The sequence below is a fragment of the Anolis sagrei genome, chromosome 3, assembly GCF_037176765.1.
Source record: "Anolis sagrei isolate rAnoSag1 chromosome 3, rAnoSag1.mat, whole genome shotgun sequence".
Classification (NCBI taxonomy): Eukaryota; Metazoa; Chordata; class Lepidosauria; order Squamata; family Dactyloidae; genus Anolis; species Anolis sagrei.
Window position 1 is genome coordinate 130,465,207 of NC_090023.1, and position 22,504 is coordinate 130,487,710.

At 38.2% G+C, this 22,504-nt stretch overlaps 1 protein-coding gene across 8 annotated transcripts in view; it reads left to right on the top strand.

Moving 5' to 3' along the window:
• DACH1 (dachshund family transcription factor 1) overlaps positions 1-22,504 on the top strand; it is a 378,332-nt gene that overhangs the window by 232,685 nt on the left and 123,143 nt on the right. For 5 of the 8 annotated variants that reach the window (XM_060769404.2, XM_067466906.1, XM_060769403.2 and 2 more), the window contains exon 4: positions 19,472-19,627. The exons of the other annotated variants lie outside the window; for them this stretch is intronic. In XM_060769404.2, the coding sequence (XP_060625387.2) occupies positions 19,472-19,627 (156 nt within the window). The remainder of the gene's footprint in view (positions 1-19,471; positions 19,628-22,504) is intronic. 8 annotated transcript variants of the gene reach the window in all.

Genomic DNA, 22,504 nt, shown 5'->3' on the forward strand with positions numbered 1-22,504 from the left:
AAAATACTATTGGCCCTACACATTTGTTGAGGTTAGGGACACACAGGTGATACATGAAAGTGAAAAACTTGAAAAAAATGCAGATTTTTTTATACTTGAGATTCTCTAGGAATCTCGAGGTCCTCAAGCACTACTCAGTGGTCAATTTCCACTGGATATTGATTATACAGCTGCACTAGAGATTTCTAGAGATAAATTTTTAATCAAATCAGTGAATAATTTAATCCACAAAAGTCAAATCTGCAAATGAAGTGGGCTAACTATAGGCTAGTATTCACACAGCAGAAATATTATTTTCTAAAGTGGGCTGTTGTAATTCAGGCTCTTGCTTTTTAATGTTCTCTGTTATATTTCATTAAATTATGTGAGTTAGAATCTCCCTGCATTGTAGCAAACCTGGTGGTGCTTGCCAGGGGGCATAGGGGACCCGTTGCTTCATCCCACGGGGGAAGCACTGGCCACCTTGTTCCCCCTCCCCCCGTTGACTTTTATTCCACACAGGAAGTCTCCAGTGTTGCTGCCATTGCGGCATGTGCCAGTTTGCTTATACTTTTGCGATGGAGCCCCGCCCGAAGTTGCTGTATGTCATGGTATGGGAGCCTGCGAGGTCCATTGTAAAAGTATAGTCAAACAACTGTATGCTACCACAAAGTACCTCGTGTGATGAGGTTGCTACCCTTCCCCCTTCCAGAGCTACAGAAGTGCCTAATCCAGTGGTCACTGGCGATTTCCACATTAGTAGTATGGTGAATCAATTCCAAGCTTTAGCCATAACTTTAAAGAAGGTATCCAGGATGGTTTATCTGTTTTGGAGATAACATTCATCACTTATTTAGCTCTTTGTAAAGTGCTTAAAATCTCAGGTAAATCCTCCATTGTACTATTATAGAAACCATGAGCTCTTGTTGGTCCTATCCTCTTCATAGGCAGGAGACGCATGTTCAGTTAAGAGGTCTTTCAGTGGAGCATACAAAGCCAATGAGAAAGGTGCCAAAGCAGAGAAACACTTGTAGACTCATAGATACTAACAAATGTTATCGTTAAATCTTTCATGAGCAGATCTTCAGCTGTTTCGATATTTTAGATGAAATAACCCCATCCCAAAAACTTATATACTATATTTGTAAGTCTCTAAAATCTCAAAAGACTCTTACGTGATTTTCTTTCAGTTGAGTAGTGTTGCATCAGAACTTGCTACTTACTCAATTAGTGAGCAATCTGCTTTTGTGAATCATTTGCTAACATTTTCCAGTATAACTATCTCTGTCCTAACAAGAGGATCCTTTAATCCAGGCTTAAATTCTACTTATTAAAAAACAACATGAAATATGGGGTGAAGTGGAAATTTGACTATACTTAGGTAGCCTCCCTAGGAACTGTGCAGAGTTCATGCATGTATTTTGAAGTTTGCTTTCCTTTCAAGTACAAACAACAATCAAGGCACTACATTCATTTATTCTAAGGAAAAAACACATGGCTGTGCTTATCATGCTGGTATTTGTGTTGTACTTGGGTAGGCTAATTTTAGTTTTAAAAGCCAAGTGAAAGCCAGTCTTTTGTTTAGTCTGCAATGAGATGAGGTAGTAATAGTTTTATTTCTATTTTATTGTGGTTGTATACAGTGAAACAGGAGAGAGTACAAAAGCAGGACAATTTTTTTAAAAATCATGGAAAATCAGGCTTCTTTAGGATGGGGCAGTAAAGGTTTGTGAGGAAATCTACTCTTAGATTACCCTTCTGCGAAACTTTAGAAATATCACTCAAGGCTAGAAAATATCTAAAAATATATTTCTTTCCCATGGAGCTTGCCTGTGTGCTGTATGCCAGAACTCATTTGAAATGTGCGTTCCCTTTATTATTATTATTTCAAACACAACAAGATTAGTACACAGCAAACAAGATCACTATGCTGGCTGTTGTATTGGATCACACGTTGGACACTTCCCAAGTGTCTAGGACTGTGTGATGTATTGGTGAATAATGTTTGTAGGGTGGTGGCCTTTTGCAGCTGACAGATAGTAATTTTGTCAGCACCAATTGTGTTTAAGGGCAGGCCAAGGTCTTTAAGTATTGTACCTAGTGTGCAGATCACAACTGGGACCACCTTTACTGGGCTTGTGCCAGAGTATTTGCAGTTTGATCTTTAAATCCTCTTACTGTGTCAGCTTTTCCAGATGTTTCTCTTCAATCCTGCTGTTGCCTGGGATTGCAACATTGACGATCCATACTTTGTTTTTTTAACATGATCGTGAGGTCAGGAGTATTGTACTCAAAAACTCTCTCAGTCTCAATTCAAAATCCCAAAGTAGTTTGATGTGTTCAATTTCTGTAATTTTTTCAGGCTTGTGATCCCACCAGTTCTTTGTCACAGGCAGATGGTATTTGCGGCACAAGTTCCAATGGATCATATGAGCAATGGTGTTATGCCTCTGCTTGTAGTCTGTCTGTGTGATCTTCTTGCAGCAGCTGAGGATGTGGTCTATCGTTTCATCTGCTTCCTTGCAGAGGAAGGAAGATACACTTGGGATCTGTCATTCTGGCTTTGATGGCATTTGTTCTAATGGCTTGTTCTTGGACTGCAAGAATCCCCCCCCCATCTCCTTTTTCAAAGTTCCATTTGTGAGACACATCCATGTTTTTTCTTCGTCAATTTTGCTCTCAATTTTTCCCAGGAACTGTCCATGGAGAGCCTTCTTTTTGCCAGTTTTCTCTTCTGCTCAGCATAGTATTTTTTATAGTTTTCACTTTTTGCCTTTTGCACTGTAAGCAGTTTTCTGCTATTGACGTCCATCAATGTTGGTTTTTGACTGTCTTTCACATAATCTACCAGTACATGTTTCTCTTCTTCTACTGTTTGTTTCACTTGCAGAAGCCCTCTGCCTCCTGATTTTCTGGACAGGTAAAGTCTGTCGACATCACTACGCGGGTGAAAGGCATAGTGGATTGTCATCAGTTTTCTTGTTTTTCTGCCCAGATCATCCAGATCATCATCATCATTATCATCATCATATTTATTTATATCCCACTTTATATCTCCTGCAGGTGACTCAAAGCTACTTAACATAAAAACCTCAGAACACAATTTAAAATATACAAATATTAAAACAGCATTAAACATCATTAGTATTAAACTAATTCAGATTACATCCATAAAAACATATAAAACCACTATCTCTCAAGGTTTACAAGGAAATCAGTTAACCACACTGCTGTTCACTTGTCTTGTACACTAGCAGGTCTATATTTCCTTAATATATGTTGGATCAGGCAGGCAACTATCAGCCCAAATAATTATATCGCACTATACATTATGTAGTTTTGAATAATAATTTAAGAAATAGACCTTGCTTGTATCTTAACACATGGTAATACTAGAGGCATTTGTGCAACAATCTTTTGTGCATATACAGACAAGCCTTCAGCAACTTTATAAAAGAGTGGAGTTAGAATATAATACACACAAACACACACATATTTATATTTTATATTGTTAGGTATTGTCCAATATATTAGATATTATTCGTTCCAAATCATTTTCATTACAAACAGCATGGCTAATTGTCAGGTATGATATAATTTGTGATGCTAGAATATCTATCTAATATCTTTTTCAGTGTCTTTGAGGAGGCCTTCTTCCACTTGTATCTCCATGTTGAAATCCTTCAGGAATTATTACCTGTGCAGTCTGAGGATGTGAACAAGATCCTTGGAGAGTTGTGTTCTGCTGGACCAGTGTTCTTTCTGGCTGCAGAAAGTAACGCAAGGGGAACTGGCAGGTTAGATAAGGAGAATAGTGAATGCCTTACTATAAACTTCTTTTTCATCTGCTTTTAAAATGCCCCAGTTCCTCTCTCCTCTCAGTTACTCCTTTTGCCTTCAGATTATTTACATTGGTACAAATGGATTTCAAAGAACAACACTAGTTTGCATTCAGTCAAAGTGGTGTTGGATGAAGACAGGAAGGGACATAATAATAATAATATAATATATAATAAAACTTTATTTATATACCACTCTATCTCCCCGAGGGGGACTCAGGGCAGTTTCCAAGTAACATCACCGAAACGTACAAAGTAAACAGCATAACATAAAATTAACAAAACAACATAAGCATAAATTATCACAATAACACATGCATATTAAAAATAATCCTGCTTATTCAGAGCAATTAAAAAACCGGGCCAAGGCTAGTGCAAACTCTAGATATGAGGGAATTAAGTACAGTGCTATAATAGGCTAATAGCAATAGCAGGTACGGGTCTGTGGCTGCTCATTTCCAGGGCCTATTAGAGGGATGACCGAGTAATAGGTAAGAGTGCAAGGCTATATTCAGCAATGTTTGGGCTGGACTAGAACAGGTCGTTCTCAAAGGCTTGTTGAAACCACCAGGTCTTTAAGCTCTTACGAAAGGAGGGGAGGGGCCTGTCTTATTTCCCTGGGGAGGGCATTCCAGAGGCGGGGGGCCACCACCGAGTAGGCCCTCTCTCTCGTCCTCACCAACCGTACTTGTGCCGGTGTTGGGAGTGAAAGGAGGGCCTCCCCGGAAGATCTTAGAGTTCATGCCGGTTCATAGAAGGGGATGCGATCGCGGAGATAGGCGGGGCCTGAACAGTTTAGGGCTTTATAGATCATGACCTCCACCTTGAATTTGGCTCGGCAACTTATCGGCAACCAATGAAGCAGTTTTAATAGGGGCGTTATATGATATAGTTTGCTTGTTGAAACAATTGAATTTTAAGTTACTTCAAACTTATGGTTGTATATACAACACAAAACGCTTATTTTGGCTTGAATAGCTAAAATAATGTATTTCTTTATTGTTGTGTCTGTCTCTTCAGGTAATTCCCAACCCATGGCAATCTTAAGGCAACTTATCACAGGTTTCTTGTGAAGATTTGTTCAGAAGAGGCTTAATATTACCATCCTCTGAGGCAGCGAGAGTGTGACTTTCACAAGTTCACCCAGTGGGTTTTATGATTGAGCAGGGATTCAAATCCTGTTCTCCAGAGCTGTAGGCCAATTCTAAAACATTATAACTATTGTTACTGAAGATATCTTCCCTTCCAGGATAAAATGTTTACATGTGTCATCTAATGTAGCTGAAGATAACTCAAATTTCTTCCCTTCCCTCTGTTTAAGAAACAGTACCGGGTTGTTATTGCTTAAGCAAACTAAAGGAAATCTAGTGTTATGTTATTCTCTTGCTTAAGAGACTGGATGTTTGTTCATTCTATGGTTCATCACTCCTTTGTGGCCTACCTTTTAGACCTTTTATGTTGTAAGAATGTATTGTTGTTGGAAAATAGCAACTGAAAAACAAAACCTGCCTACATTGTTTCAGAGTTAAGCTGCCATTTAGACTTTTATGCAGTTAAAAATTGCTTGTATTTCTCAAACAAAGTGGAGTAGAGTACAAAATTAGCCAAGTGTTTTGACTTTATCCTTTTAATACCCTCTAGCTAATATTAGCACCTAGCATTATTTTACCTCATCTTAGCTGTCAGTGTATTAGTACAACTGAAAAAAAAGGAAATCTTTGAAAGTCACCACCTGACTAAAAATTGGATATGTGTAATTGCTCAAACATAAGCAGAGCCTTGCTGGATTGGCCCATTATGTCTTACATTCTGTGTCTTACATTCTGTTTCTTCCTGGGTTGGCCCCTTATGTCTTACATTCTCTGTTACTTCATAAAATGGAATGTAACAGAGACGTCCGCCACTTCCTATGGAGCCTAAATTTCTATTAAGGAGAAAATGCAGTGACAGTGAAGTGATGAGGAACGCCCATTCCTCCATGTCACTGAAAAGATTCCACACGGACTAATCTGTCAGATCTCATCACATGTGGTTTGTTTTTTCCCCCGTTAGTGACGGTTCTGGTGTGCGCCAAGGGCTTAGAACATGATTTTTTGCCTGTGTTCTGAACTCCCACCTTCTAGCATGCTTCAGCTCCATTTTAAGGACGGAGGACAATGGATGACAGCTGGAAGTAGGCAAACATCATGTGATGGGCTCGATGCCTCTTTGTCATTCAAATGGAGATGAAGTATCCTACAACAGGGAAAATGCACCATGTGATGAGGTCATAGGGGATATTCTTCAAACTTTTATTGTTGCCAAAATCTTGGAACCCCAAATGGGGAGGTAAGGGTCCCCATTTGGGGTCGGGACACAGTTTAAGAAGCAGTGGCATAGATCATAGTAGTCACAATCACAGAGTTGAATTGAGGTGACATGTTCCACAAATAACATTTCTACATAAGTTCGTTCCAGTTCTGAGCCCAGTTGCGACCTTCATTCATTTATATGTTGCTCTTACATAGGTGAACCACACCACAGGTTGAAGTCACCAGAATGTTTCCTTGTTTTTTGTGAGTCTAAGCAAATACTTTGCAATCCAGTAAAGTAACATATGTGTACAACCCATTCTGTAAGGTTTTTTAAAAGAAGAAATGCATTGAGTCTATAAATCAAGAAGAACATGGCAGCAATTATGCTGCCATTTTTGCCTTTTCATTCCTTAGCTATGTTTACAAAGCCGCATCCTTGCATTCTTTTAAAATATCACTATGGTTCACTTAATCCAAGACATATAGAAGTATTACCAATATTTTCTAATTAATATTTACTCTTTTCTAAAGCTATTATAAGAACACTTAATGCACAGTCTAAAATGAGAGTTGACAATTGCAAATACAAACCAACCAACATTGTAATAAAATCAATACTTACATTTCCCTCGGGGGCACTATTTACTGTTTGCAGTGCCATTTCCTTAATGGAATAGCAGTTATGTTTGCAGAAACCTTGTAACTACCATCTTTATGTTTTAACTAAAAGCAGCTTTCTTGAAGTAGTTTGGGAAAATAAAGAATGAAAGAAGAAAGGAATTCTTGAGTTACCATTAAAAAAATGCTCAGAGCATTTTGAAGATTATGCATACAATAGCTCAAAGAGAAACATAAATTTAACTAGAGTGCTTCTGAATGTTCTGTGCTGTAAATAAATATTGTGTACCTCTAGCCCATTGTGATCTTAGCAAAACTTTCTGAAACAGATGTATTTCAGTGTCACTAATTCTATAAATATGCCATCCATTTACACATGGTTAATAGTCTCTGGTAATCAAATTAAGGAAGAGATCTCATAGCCAAGGAATATGTGCACTTTCTTTACCCTGACAAATAAAAACAAATCTAGAAAAAATGATCTTCCAGATGAATTGCCATTGTTACTGTTTTCCATTACAGTTTGACAGTCTTCAATAGAAAAGGAAGCAGATTGTTCTAGGATAATAGCGAGAGAACAATAAGAATCTTTATTTCAATATGCTATCATTTTCATTTACTTAAGATATGATCCTCTGGATTAGTTGCTTGTAAAGTGGCCTATCTATGGAAGCACAGATGATTTCATGGGAGGCTATAAATCTTCACCAATTCCTCCCATTATCCATGTGAGCCAAAAAAAGTGTGAGACGGATGTTAACAGTCAATGAGTTGACATTCTATATTTTGTAAGGATTTGTTTTGTATTTCTTTCTGCTATACATCCCTGATTGGGTTACAGTAAAGATCTTTCTTTTCTCTTGATTTTTCATTGATTCATGTAACCTTTAATTTGGTTTCAATTTTGGATTAGGACTCTGGGATACCTGGGTTCAAAACGTGGCTCATCCATGGAAACCAACTGAACAACTATTCTTTCAGCCTCAGATGAAAGCAATGGCAAACCTCCTGTGAATACATCTTGTTGAGTCACCATAAGTTAGAGTCAACTTCAAGGCATGTTGAAAGAACAGCAAAAAAAATTCCCATTCCTTCCGCAGGCACATTCCTCATATGGCAAATCATAAGCTTAAATAAGTGAGAAAGAGATGGCTGGGAAACTCCTTAGAAACATGACTCTCATTTTCTGAATTGTCACTTACCAGTGAACAAAGCAACATAGAGCAGTGGTACTCAACCTGTGGGTCCCCAGGTTTACCAGCAGTTAGGATTTCTGGGAGTTGAAGGCCAAAACATCTGGGGACCCACAGGTTGAGAACCACTGACCTAGGGGAAGATAACACTGTTTATATGTTGAAACCAAGCAGTGGTGTCTAGAAAAGACTATTGAAGAGAACATGTCAGAGGAAGAAAAAGTCCAAGTATATGCAGCAGCTTCTCCTAAAGAAGCTAGCCCAAGTTTTGGGGGCTGATCTTTTGGCTAAAATTTCTAGACTTAACATGAGCAATGGTGGTAGTGACAGCTGCCCCCCTGAAGCAGTAATGGTGTTTCCCTCTATTTGCATAATGATCCTTAACTTATCTGTGGTTCATATCAAAATCCACACTTTTCATCCCCAAACCTGTCCCTGACTTATATATACATGAGGTCAGCTTACAAGTATATATGAACAGGATTCTATTTCACCTCAAAAATCACTTCTGCTGGGAAAGAAAAATAGACTCGCTTTTTTCTCTTCATGGAGAGTTGTTTGCATATCCTTTGTAAGCATAGGGCCCAATTTTCAAATGAACATCTTTGCATTCTTGTTGCAAAATGCCTGTGACATTCAGCAAGTATGTTTTGGGTTTTTCTCCCTCTCTTTTACACATTTTATTTATTTATTTAGTTAAAGGATTTATATCCTACCTATCTCATGCTGAAAGGGACTCGGGGTGGAAGACAGCATATATATGGCAAACATTCAATACTGGAATAAAACAAACTATAAATATATAGTTTATATTTTATCTTATACCTTTTCTAAACATACTGCTTTGAAAAGAAACTTGACTGTAACTGGTATACTTTCATGTAGCATGTTCATTCTCTTGGGAAGCCTCATATTTACACATTCAACATGTCAGATGGTACATGGCAAAAAACTTTTTTTTTAAAAAAAGAGCAATTTTATTTCATAGCTGCAGCAAAGTTGCCTTGAATCACTCATTGTGTGTTCAGACACTGATTTTAATAACATTTGAATCTTTGTATTTTGTAAAGCCTCACCAGCCAATTTGTTTCATTAATTTTATTCAAAAATTCCTATGTGAACATCATTGTAGACCCATTGAAATACATTTATTTTGAAGCAATAAATTGGAAGTATACACTATAAGGCATCAAAAACAGCTTTGTGTGGATGACGGTGATATTTCGGGACTTGTGTCAAATCTAAATTAAAATATCTAAACTGTTGCTTTGTTTTGCACCTTAGAGTAACATTCCAAACTTCCTTGCGATTCCTTTAACAAATGAGCTAAACAGTGCACATACACAAAGAAAAATGCACACACAGATTCCTAGACACAATATTACGTATTACCAACAGTATCTTCCAGACTGCAGTTTTGTCAAAAGCTTTAAACAGTCCTCCTGTACCTACCAAATGTAATTGATACAGAATCATTGCTATATAACAGCTGCATTAACAAGGTGTTGCTGCCTTTACTTTAATCTACCTTTCTCTCTTGCCAGTTTATTATGTTTTGAATTTATGCATTTTGTAGATCTGTGAGCTATCTTTCTTATGGAAATTAATCTTTTTAGAAGATTTGTGCTCTCATTTTCAAACACTAATACATGCATTCAAGTATCCCATTATTCAGGACCAGCTGGCTTTTCATCTAGTGATATTTACTTCAAAAAGCCAAGCTAAATGCTATCATAGATTAATTCTAAGGGCACAGGAGAGCTCTTTTTTCCCTTTCCCCCTATTTTTGTGGAGAAAAAGAGATTTGGTAATTACTTAGAATATTGCAATAAAATCACAGAACATGTCAAAAATGTGTTATCTAATCTGTCATAATGGAAAACCTAAAGAGAGAGAGAGAAGGATAATTCACAGAAGAAAGCATTCTCTGTAGATTGTGTGGGTGGTATGTTCACCCCCTCCAGATTGCCCCCCTCTGTATGGTCAGGACCTATGAAAAAGACTAAGTCTATCAAGCTTTATAACAAACTCTTTGACACAGTGAATGAGTGCCTGCGTTTTGGACCCTTACTCTGAGATACATAAAGGGTGGTTGTTAAGACATGGGCTGTTGCATTAGAGCAGAACTTCCCAAACTTTGTGTCATGACACATTAGTGTGTCAGCTGCAGTATGTAGACGTGTCATGCAAACGTAATGAGATACCATTGTGTGTGCGAAATAAGCAATCCATCATATATTTTAAGTATATAAATGAAAGGTTTTCGTGTCCCCATGCATTTTGTTATTACAGTTTATGTATGTGTCCGTATCTCTTACACGGGATTGGTTTAACCTCCCGTTTTATAGTAAAACTGAATTACTGTGTTGTGAAATGATGCATGCCTAAAAACTGTGAGTCACAAATTTGAAATGTTTGGAAAGTTCTGCATTAGAGTGAATGTTCAATACTGTATGCTCCCAAATTCAGATGTGGAGAGGCATCTAAATAGTTGATCAATGCAAGCACATCTTTTAATTGAAATATTTATTTGTTGTAGACCAAATATTATTATGGCGTGGGATGGCCAGGCAAAAATGATGCCTACCAACAACAGTTATGAACACCTAGGACTAGTTGCTAGTTCCAACTAGAGCTGTCCTATTAAATCAATTGGATTTGTATAAATGTCCATGCAATGGATAAGGTCTAGTTGGCACTAACAGCTGGATTTATCTCTTAATATTGAGAAAGAAGATGTGAGCACATCCTAGTGGTGAAGAAAGTTTTATTACTCCTCATATTAACAATGGAATCAGAATGTCAAGGAAGAGGGCTTTAAAAAAGTATTCTTATTAAAACTAATTTTATTGTTTTATCTCCTGTGAAGAATAGAAATGGTTTTGCAATTGCCAGTTTGGATGATACTGTACATTTTATTGGGACGTGCACCAAAATGTGAACCTGTTCTATAAAATAATATGTATGTATGCATTTGTGTCCTCAAGCTTGTACAGGAACGTAAGTGTGTGTTTAAGTGTAATTTCAGCCAGGAAGCTGAAATTTCAAAACGGATATTCTCTGCTGCAATTTCTTACATAAATCAAGCTGGAAATAAGACACATTTTACAATTCAATTTAAGATCCCACTGAGACAATAATGTTGCAAGCTGTGCATTTTGCAAAGTAATATAGTAATGTCTAGTTTGCATTTTTTAAAAACCAAATTAATCACACTTTATTGAATATGTTGAAGCAAACCTAAAATTCATCTATTATTAAAAAAATCTTGTGCAACAAACACAACTATATTTTATACATAAAGGACAAACTCATTTATTCATTAGGATAAAACACTTGGAGTTTGCATTTTGCAGCTATGAAAGAAATGACATTTGCTACTTTCTAGTATTTTGAATATTTAAACATTGAGCCTGCTTGAAAAATTGTTGTAATCATGTAATGTAGCAGTCCATCCGACTACTCTTGAAATCCACTGAAATCAAATGCAGGATTCTTTTATTTCAAGGAGATTCACCTACCATTTTCTGGATCAGAACAGTGTATGCATCTCAAATGACAAGAGGAACATTCCTGTAATTATTGATGCCACTCATCTACTTTGTACCATTTTCAGTAAGATACATATTTAAAAGTAACATAAAATAAAATGTGGTAGATGCAGGCATTCATTGCTGCTAATGACTTTATTAGGACCAGCCTATTTATTTGGCCCTAAAAAGTTCTACAACATCTTCAGAATACATCCCCAGTTTTGACCGATATTAGTTTTGTCTGCTGCTGTTTACTCCAGTATCAGTGGTAGCACATCTTTGGTGAGGGTTCCTTAATGTGAATGAGAAGCACTATTGTACTTTCTACTTAGGTCTAGAAATCTGGTTGGCCCTTGGGAAAGGATTACTGGATGACATGTTCTATCCATGGAACACATTTAGTATTAATGGACACAGGTTCATTTCTATTGGACTTATGAAGCAACTCCAACTTCTGCCAGTTGGCTAATGAAGGATAAGAATAAGCAGGTGGTGAGCCTGCCTTGGAGGTAACTGGTGCTACCAATGGCATTTCTCTTAATAGTAGAGCCTGATCCATGTTGGCATGGTCTGGGGAGCCTGGGATCTCCTGCATCCAGAGTCCTCTTACTTGTTCCACCAACAGATTTCTGGATTGTTGTTCCAATGTATGTCACCTCTAGGGTGCTGTGGGAAAACAGAAAAAAAGCAAATGCTTGTCTTCAACTGTGTAGCCATGTTAGTGATACTGCAGGGCTCTGGAACTGTTAGAACATCTGCTATATAACTTCTTTGCCAGCCTTAGGGGTATCCTTCCCAGCCTTAGGGGTATCCTTCTGCTCTTTTATCTTTTAAAAAATGACTTCTCAAATTACACACTAGAAAAGTAAGATTCTCAGTAACATGGAGAATAGATAAGTAAGAATAGACTGGCAATAGGCTGTGGTAGACAAACCATGTATCCTTCTATCTTTCTACAAATCTGCGCATCAAATATACATCACAGTGATCTCCTTTCAGGAAACTACAGTTACAGGTAAGCAACTTATAACTCTCCTTTCTCGAGCAGAATTTGATATGTATTGTCAAAGGCTTTCATGGCCGGAATCACTGGGTTATTGTAGGTTTTTCAGGCTATATGGTCGTGTTCTAGAAGCATTTTCTCTTGATGTTTCGCCTGCATCTACGTATGTCAGGCATCTGCAGAGGTCGTGGGGTCTGTTGGAAACTCGGAAATTGGGTTTATATTTCTATGGAATGTCCAGGGTGGGAGAAAGAACTCTTGTCTGTCCCCCAGGCACTAACAAGTCACACCTAAAAACTATCAGGCCATCAAATGCTAATCAAGGCGGCCAATGTAAACATTTACACCTACCTCCAACAGACAAGAGTTCTTTCTCCCACCCTGGATATTCCATAGATATATAAACCCAATTTTCTTAGTTTCCAACAGGCCCCACAACCTCTGAGGATGATTGCCATAGATGCAGGTGAAATGTCAGGACAGAATGCTTCTAGAACATGGCCATATAGCCCAAAAAACCTACAACAACCCAAAGTTTGATATGTTACTTCCCCCCTCCCCCTGCTATCCTGAAAGATAATGTGTGGATTTACTTGTTACTAAAAAGTTATCATTACTACTGTGTTCCTGCAAAATAAAATAAAATAAAATACTGGAAACATTGAAAAATGTTCTTTGTTCGCACAAGTAGTTAATTCAGACATTGCATCTTGGATGTGCTGAGCAATGGATCAAAGCAATTTAAGAATAATCCTTTTCCAGCATTTTCTTCTCACTCAGATGCCTTTAAATTCTTCACGTAATGCAATTGGAAATGTGATGTCCACCTTTCTAATAACTGTAGTTGCTGTTTTGAGCAGCCAGACTTGTGAGGTAAACCCTTGTGAGGTACGGTTTTCTTTCTTGTGGCAGCAGGAACTCCTGCCATTTAGGTAAGCAGAAGCAAGTGGAAGAGGCAGGGCAACATATAAAAAAACCAACTCCCAACCTCTATTGCATCTCAATCTTTTAATGTGTCTCCACCCTTTCTTCTCTCCTTCCCTCCTGGCTGCACTAGTTAGAGAAGACCTGGGGATGCCCTGGTCTTCTCTAACTACCCCAAGATGGGTTAGAAACTAGCTACTTGTTAACCTCTTTCTCCTCCCTTCCCCATTGTTCCAATTGAACAATGTAACAATACACTGATATGTTCCACTGAAAAATGGTAAATTACAGTCCAGATTCTTACACCCAAAAAAGAACATTATGCCACTTAATTATTGGAAAAGATAGCTAGTAACCAAAGCGATTTGTTAAATGAGTTTTTTTCTGTCATGTGCTGTGTACACCTGACTCAGCAGATACAAGTGAAATTGCATACAGAGGTGTCAGTGACTCTAGATATCCAATATTGATGAAAAAGTCATAGTGATACTACTGAAGTATGATGGGGATGTTATTTGCAGGGTTTTTGAAACATGATTTGTAGTTTAAACATGCTCTATATTAAGGGGAACCTTTAATCTTTAGCTCTCAAAATGCTTTTGAGATATGTGGTCTCGTTTTCACATGGTAACTATTTTCAAATGCTTAAACTTCATCCCAGAGAAGTAAAGTTGCATGTGTGCTGACATTTTGAGAAAGAAAAACAGTGTCTGAACAGAAAAATAAGCTTCACATGAATATTTTTTTTCCGTGTCAGGAGTGACTTGAGAAACTGCAAGTCCCTTCTAGTGTGAGAGAATTGGCTGTCTGCAAGGACATTGCCCAGGGGATGCCCGGATGTTTTGATGTTTTATCATCCTTGTGAGAGGCTTCTCTCATGTCCCACATGGGGAGCAGGAGCTGACAGAGGGAGCTCATCCACTCTCTCCTCGGATTCGAAGCTATGACCTGTCAGTCTTCAGACTTGCCGGCACAAGCATTTAACCCATTGAGCCACTGGGGACTGCTTCCATTTTCCCGCACTTATGTAAGGTACCCTTCTGCTAAAACAACTCTATGGGCTTTTCATTTGTTTCTGGGTACAATTCAAAATGATGGTCATGGCCAATAAAGCCCTATATGCCTCAAATCCAGGCTATCTGTCAGACCTTATTTCCCTGTATGTGCTTGCTTAGGCCCTGATATCATAATCATAGGCCTTTCTCTCAGTTCCATCATCTTCATAAGACTGGTTGGTGAGGACATGAGAGACGGCCTTCTCAGTGGCTGCCCCTTGACTCTGGAACTGCCTCCCTGGAGAGGCCAGAATTCTCCCCTCCATTCTGTCCTTTTGTGGGCAAGCAAAACACTTGTTATTCCAACAGACTTTTAATACAGAACGTTTTTACAGGCTAGGCATGTTGTATTGTTTTAAACGGTACTGTTTTTAATAGCTTTTTAACCTTTAAAACTATCATATATTCAGTTCTTGTGGGTTTTTTCGGGCTGTATGGACATGTTCTAGAGGCATTTCTCCTGACATTTCGCCTGCATCTATGGCAAGCATCCTCACCTCTGAGGATGCTTGCCATAGATGCAGGCGAAACGTCAGGAGAAATGCCTCTAGAACATGGCCATATAGCCTGAAAAAACCCACAAGAACTGAGTGATTCCGGCCATGAAAGCCTTCGACATTATCATATATTCTTTTAACTAGAGATTTTAAGTGTTTTCATATTGTGACTACTGTATATGCTTGATCTCATGCACGAATCAAGGGCAGGTTTGGGCTTGACATTATGGATGTTGATATTATTCATGGATAAGTCAAGAATCAAATGTTAGGGATCAAGATAGGTCTCAATCGATCCTTTTTGTATAGATGCAAAAGCACCAGCACTGCCACAAGCTGCTGTCACCATTTTCCCACCTAAACATTTTGACACTCTATGCGTAAAAGAGGGTGATTTCTTTTTGGATAAAAGTTAAGGTACAGTATTAACTCTTGTCAAAAAAGAATCATCCCCTTCTTTGACTACAGTGGCAAAAGAGAACAGCTTAGGTCTCTTCTACACTGTCCTTATATCCCAGGATCTGATCCCAGATTATATGGCAGTGGAGATTCATATAATCTAGTTCAAAGCAGATAACCTGGGATATAGGGACAGTGTAGAAGGGGCCTTAGTCCATCACAAAGAACCTAAAAGAAGCACTAACCCCCTCTTCGCCACACTGCTGTTTCTGGTCTTTTTGAATGCCTTCGCAGGAAAATAGTGCTACTCTGCCTTCGTAAGGATAGCAGAGAAGGTTTGGTGCTGCTGTTATTGGGAGGCTCTCCATGATCAGATTCTTCGTCACCTGCCTGTCTAACCTTGGTTATCTGAAGCGAGTGAAGAGTCTATCCAGGGAGAGACTCTATTGTAAAAGAAACACTGACTTTCTCTGCTCTCCCTGTCAGGGCAGGGTAGTGCTAAAGAGCCTCCTGCCCATGTATTCAAAAAGGCCAGAGGAAAGCTACAGCACACCAGTACTGCCTTGACTAATATATAAGCCAATCCTATTTTTTGGATCCATTTTTGGCATACGTTTTTTTTTTTACTGTACATAAGTGTATATGGTAGTTCCAATTTTTATGGGTTTTTTTAAACTTTATTGTTCTTTTAAATTGTAAGTTGTCCTGTGTCTGATTTTGGGAAGGAAAGTGGGATACAGATAAAGATGGTGGTGGTGGTGGTGGTGGTGATGGTGGTGATGATGATGATGATGATTATGATGGTACAAGAAGGAGCAGGACTGCTTCTTCTTTCCTCTGTGCTCAAGAATAGTCTGTGTGTTCCAAAGTTATGTATTTTTTTAAATGCTATGTTCATTTTAATTAATTTTAACTATATATTTAAGACAAATTGAGTGAAATAATTACTGTTTTTCTTCAGAGTTCCAATTCTTGCTTCCTGAGTATTTCAGAAATGTCCTCCCACCCCCAATACATAGTCTTTTATTGTTTTTTAAATTGCCTTTCTTTTTCTTCTTCCCAGCTTCTTGAGGCTGATGTTTTCAAGTTTCCATCTGACTGTCAACTCTTTGTAATAGGCTTAAGAGCTTGGCTACTTGATATTTCTAGGTGCCGTAGTACTCTCTTTTAGAAGTGTTCACTTTAGATGGCAATGAAATTAGGGTTTTTTAAAAGAAGAATACATTAATTAAGTATGTCCCATGTTATACATGTAGCATAATTATTTCCCTCTTTCTTTCTTTTCTTTTCTTTCTTTTCTCCCCTCTTTCTTTTCTTTCTTTTCTCCCCTCAGAAATGACAGTGAGTTTTTTCTCATACTGTTAGGCAGCATTTAAAGAATACTGGTTTAAGAAAATTACAGGCAGTCCTCGAGTTACAAACTTCCAAGTTACATATTTATTGCATTATCTCAACCCTGTGTGTATGAATGCTGTTACTGGTCAAGATGGCCTTGTTTACTGATAGAGAGGAAAGTCGATTCTTTAAATGTAGAAGAATTTTAACAATAAAAAAAACTAGAGAGTTTTGTTTTGTGCCTTTATGAGCCATTGAATTGTTCAACAATTTGCCACAAAACTAATCCAACTAGAAACCAAAATCTTTCTGTCCTTTGAGATACATTTTGCTCACCAATAACTCCAGAGCCAGATTTCCTGTGATATAATCTTCATCACATCATATGTATCATAGCCCCAAGGCAAGGGGCCCTATATTCCTCTGTTTTAATTAATATATTATTGCTGAAATTTTCATAGACAACAAGTAAGGTTTTCTTACAGGGCCTGATGTGGCTCCCCAAGCAATATATAGCATTATGTGCCTTTTTTTTGACATTTTGTATGACTTTTGAAATCTTTCACACTAGCATTTTCACAGCAAGTTCCACACAGCTTACCGGCATTGGATAGATAGTAAAATTGTTAAGATAACTTTATCCTATAAAATGGCATGTAAAATGAGTTAAATTAAGAAAATCTGTCTGGAATTTCATATAACACAATTTCCTAAAAATAAGTGAGACAGTCTAAAACAATCCTTTATAGGTGGAAATGGTAGTGCTGCAAGGCCACTGCCCTGACAGTTCTGTTCTCAGCTTCCCCTAAATAAACTTGGCTGGTAAAAGCTATTTGGAGCAAATCTTACTTTTTGTCTATAAAAAGAAGGGTAATAGAGGAACAGGCATTGACTATGCTAATGGAAACATCTAAGGCTTTGTAAATTATATTCAACCTGTTAGAGGAACACCTAAAAATAACAGTTCACATGAACATCATAAGTCAGATTTGAAACATAGTTTAAAAACTTCTCATGAGTCATGTTTTCACATTACGTACATCTGTCTTATCTTGTCAAGCACCATACATAGTGAAGTTTGTAGGTACAACTTTCAATATACATAGCTGTGAATCCAGCATTCAGTCTTATTGAACATGCATGCACATGTGTGTACATACATAACCAATGAACCTGAAAAAGGTAGGGATCGTTTGCAGAGAAAATTAAACGGAAACACTTGATTAGTTCTTCATGTACAAGCACTGGGACAGCAGATTATTATGATGGTTGATGATAGAGCTAGAAGTGCACAGAGACAAAAAGTTCTGGGTAAAGAAGGACCAGATAAGGAGTGGGTGATATAACGACCAAGAATATATATATATACACACACACACACACACACACACACATATATACATACATGGCTAGTATGTCTGCCTTATTTCACTGAACTCAATCTCAAAAGAATCTACTCCCTGATCAATTGCAGTAGCTTATCAATCCTCCATTAGTACTGGGCATATTGGCTTTTATTATTACCTTTTTGATAGATTGGAGTTATTGTGTCAGACTGCAACAAACTGTAGACTGCAAACAAACTCAAGTGATAGTGGAGACACTTGACAGCTGTCTAACCTGATTTGAATGCAATTTTCCTGCTTCTTGGCAGGGGGTTGGACTGCATGGCTCATGAGGTCTCTTCCAACTCTATGATTCTAAGATTCTAACCTGATTGTAGGAACTCCATAACCTCAAATAGAGTGAACTATATCAGAAATGGAATTTGGAATGCAGAACTCTCAAATTTGTTATTACAAAGATTATAAAACACTGAGATGCACAATAGAATTTGGGGTAGGAGGTAAAAAGGTTGCAGGGTGTGTGGAGTTATGCTCAGCTCATATTTGGTAATTATACATGCACATACACATATACAGTCAACCGCCGGAGTCGCCTGCGGGCTGAGAGGGGCGGTATACAAATGTAGCAAATAAATAAATAAATAAATACCCCTCCACGTCTGCTGTAATCGAGGGCACAGGACCCCTGTGAAAGTGTAAACTGCCATTAAAGAAGTTTTTTTTTTTTTTACCTGAGAATAGAACTCTCTATGAATTTCTATGTCTTCCGGGATTACTCTGTGGTCACCATCCTCTGGAACAGTGGTTCTCAACCTGGGGTCCCCAGATGTTTTTGGCCTACAATTCCCAGAAATCCTAACAGCTGGTAAACTGGCTGGGATTTCTGGGAGTTGTAGGCCAAAAACATCTGGGGACCCAAGGTTGAGAACCACTGCTCTGGAAGCTGAAGATAGAATTGCATTGAAGGATCCAGAGATTCCCAGAGAGATGTTCTGTCAAGAAATCTCTAGGTCTTCCAGTGTAGCTGAAGGAAGCTGACCATAAAGTCATACTGGAGAACCTTGAGATTTGTAGAGAGAACATTTTAAATTAAATCCATGAATAATCAAATCCATAAAAGCCAAAACCGCAAATGTGGAAGGATGACTGTATGCATGAGTCATACAGTCATCCCTCCACATATGCATACAGTCATCCCTCCACATACACATGCTTAAGAATTCAATTCATGTGACTTTGGAACCAAATACAATAATATAATGTATGCAAATAACAAAAACTCCAATACGTTGGAATATAGTTTCCTGATAAAACTATTCTAGTTCCCAGACCATAGTTCTTCCAGCATGGATGTGATAGTTGCAGAAGAAATTGACTTGATAGCCTTCCTTGCAAATTCATTTGCTGCAAATCTGGAATTATCCTGCATCCCAATAATTTATATTCCTTCCCACAGGAAGCAATTATGGTTCTTGGGATAGAGAAAAACTCCAGTCTCCCCCAAGCCAAGCATCGCAGGCTTCTGTTAACCACCCCAACTTGCCTGGACAGCATAACCTTCCAGTTAACCATCCTCTCAACCCTCTCCAACCGAATCATCTTCTGCCAAATGGTACGGGGTGAAATCCTTTCACATTAATCTTCCGATATTTTCAAAGTTCTATCACTTATATTTCATTAAAAGGACTACATTCAAAGGAAAAGACAGCAACAAGAAAATGTGATTTTTGTAAAATTCTCCAAATATAACCAGAGGGGACCATTTTGAAACAGTGTTTCACTAGAGAACTATTTAAAAGAAATGATTTACCAGCAGTGACAAATATTTAACATCAAGACATGTTACCGTGAGAAATTGAGTGGATTGTGTAAGAAATGGCAAGAAACAATTGTCTTTTTTATTTGTGTGATGATAATTATTAATGGCCTATGTGAACATCATTGTCTTTTGCAACCTAGTTCAAGGATAATAAGTAGGAGCTTGTTCTTGAGGTGGACATGGCACACTTTACTCAACATAGCTGTTCTGTAGACATGTATAGGAATGTTGATTTATGTGAACAGATCGATCACTTGGTTCAGAGTTCTGAGGACTTCTGCATTTCAGGCAGCAGATAAAACACCACAGATTTCAATGCTCCCATGTATTTAAAAACAAATACAAGCCCAAAATCCAAAATACTGGATGTAGAAACAAGAGGGTTAAACTGGTACGTTAATTTTCCTTAAATTGGTCAATGGTTTATACATCCATCAATTTTGACCCTGCTTCTCTCATAGACTCAAATAAGCCTATAATACCTAACATCACATTATAAATACCTAAATTGTTTCTGCTTTAAATCGATCATCAAAATGTTCTCAGCCTATTTCTTACTCGTTCATGTGTCTTACAGTTCTTTCAGTAATTCTGCTGCCAGCTTTACTTGCTGCCCATTTTGGGGCTCTCAGAGCATTTTTCATTTATATGTGTATTTATTTGAGTTCTTATATACCACCCAAAAACAGCGACTCACAATAATAGTATTAGGATATAATTAAAGCATATATATATATAGGATATAATTTAAAGCATGGCAGAAAAAATAATAGAGAAGTGACACACAACACTTTTAAACAGACTTCAGATGTTTAAAAATATTCTTTTCAACAAAATGGAAGGCCTGAGAACACTATAAATACTTGATGCAAACAAGATAATAAGAGATGGGTACTACATCAGCCATCTCATAGTGAGCATTTGATAACTATAGGGAGGCAACACTGAAAATATCATCTCCCCAGTAGTAATCGGTCAAACTTTAATGGTTGAAAAATCTAGAAAAGTGTTTCTGAAGGCTTCCTGAGAGTGCAAGTAGGGAGTCGTGTAAAGATCCCATGTAGGGACATGCAGTCCTTCAGGCAATCTGAAGCTAGTGCTTGTGAAGTCCTGGGTTAGTTCTATTTCATTTATGGAATTTGATTTCTGCTTTCATCCTAGCGTTGGACTCATTGCAACTTCCAAGACAGTTAAAATATTCACAATAATAATTTATAACTAATTAAAAGCAGATAAAACAGCATAAACATTTTGAAAATACACAATTTTAGAAAGAATAAAATAGCTCCATAGAAAGTTCTCCTGCTTACATGTTATAATGCTTATTTTCTCCTGTTCCAATTAAATATCTTTAAGCCCTGTTTTGGACTAACTGAAGTTTCTGAGATGTCTTCAAATAACAAACCCAAGTACAATAATTCAAATGGGATAACTTCAGGACATGAGTAATTACATTAAATATATGTCTGTCCAGACTTGCTCAACTCTACCTCTGTATTGGTACCTTAGAGTTGCCATAAGAGCTAAGTGTCTTGAAGGCAAAAAACAACTAGAACCCTCCATATTGGACTCTGGGAATAAAAGTAGAGGTTTACTTGCATGGATATGCAGTCATCAGAAAAACTGTAGGGAAATACTGATGTTTACCTGGAGGGACAGGAGTAGTTAACCCATCCCTTCAGATTTCTTTTGTACTGCACTTGTCACCATCAATCCCCATGATCAGTGATGACAAGTGCAGTGCAAAAGGGCTGATGGGAGATACATTTCACATCTGCTTGGCCACTGCTTATCCATCCTTTAGTTCAGGAGCAAGGAACTTCCAGGGTAAGGGTGACTTTTGCCCACACACAGGATTCTAGAGGGATGGAGCTACTTAGCATCCTGCATGTTACACCCCTCCCCATTTCTTTCCAAACACTTAATCCCCCCCCCCACCCCCGGTGGTTGATACCACCCTAAAATTTTCTGGAATGTGTGATTAACTATTGAAAGCTGTCTCTCCCTCCCTCCATCTCTCTCCGCCTCTCACTGCTTCATGGGGGTGAAGCAGTGAGATAGCTCCAGATGGTCAATTATACTCATGGGGGAGGTCTTTTGTTTGGTTTTTTAATTTTTTTTCTTTTTGCAAGATTTAGAGGGGGGCACAGTATGGTGGAGAAGATTTGAGACCTGGCAGCTAAGATAGCAGAATGTGTACAACTAAATTGACTGAAGCATAATGTGCCATTGAATGTTATGTGCACCTCAATTTTGAAGATGCACATTACAAAAAAATGATTTGCTCTTGAATGCAATGCACCCAACAGTGCCATTGCATGCCAGGGAGGCAAGCAGCATAACTGAGACCATTTGGGTAGTCACAGCCCTCTCTCAGGTTGAGGCTGGTGAACAGGCCATCCTCAAAATGATTCCCAATTGGCTTCAATCACCAGGCCTTCAAAACCAAAGGGAAGGTTCTGAAGGCATTATAAAGAGGCCAGTTAAAAACCATATGAAACTGAACCCCGGGGGAGGGGGACTTCGATGGCCACTTGGCAGGCAGGATCTGCAGCTAAGAAGCAGGAATGACTGGATCACCTGCTGCGCACTCCTCCGCCTTTGTGTGTCATGGAGCCCTGAGGCCGCTAACACCACCAGGAACAGTTTCTTCACCCCCCAACCCCTTAC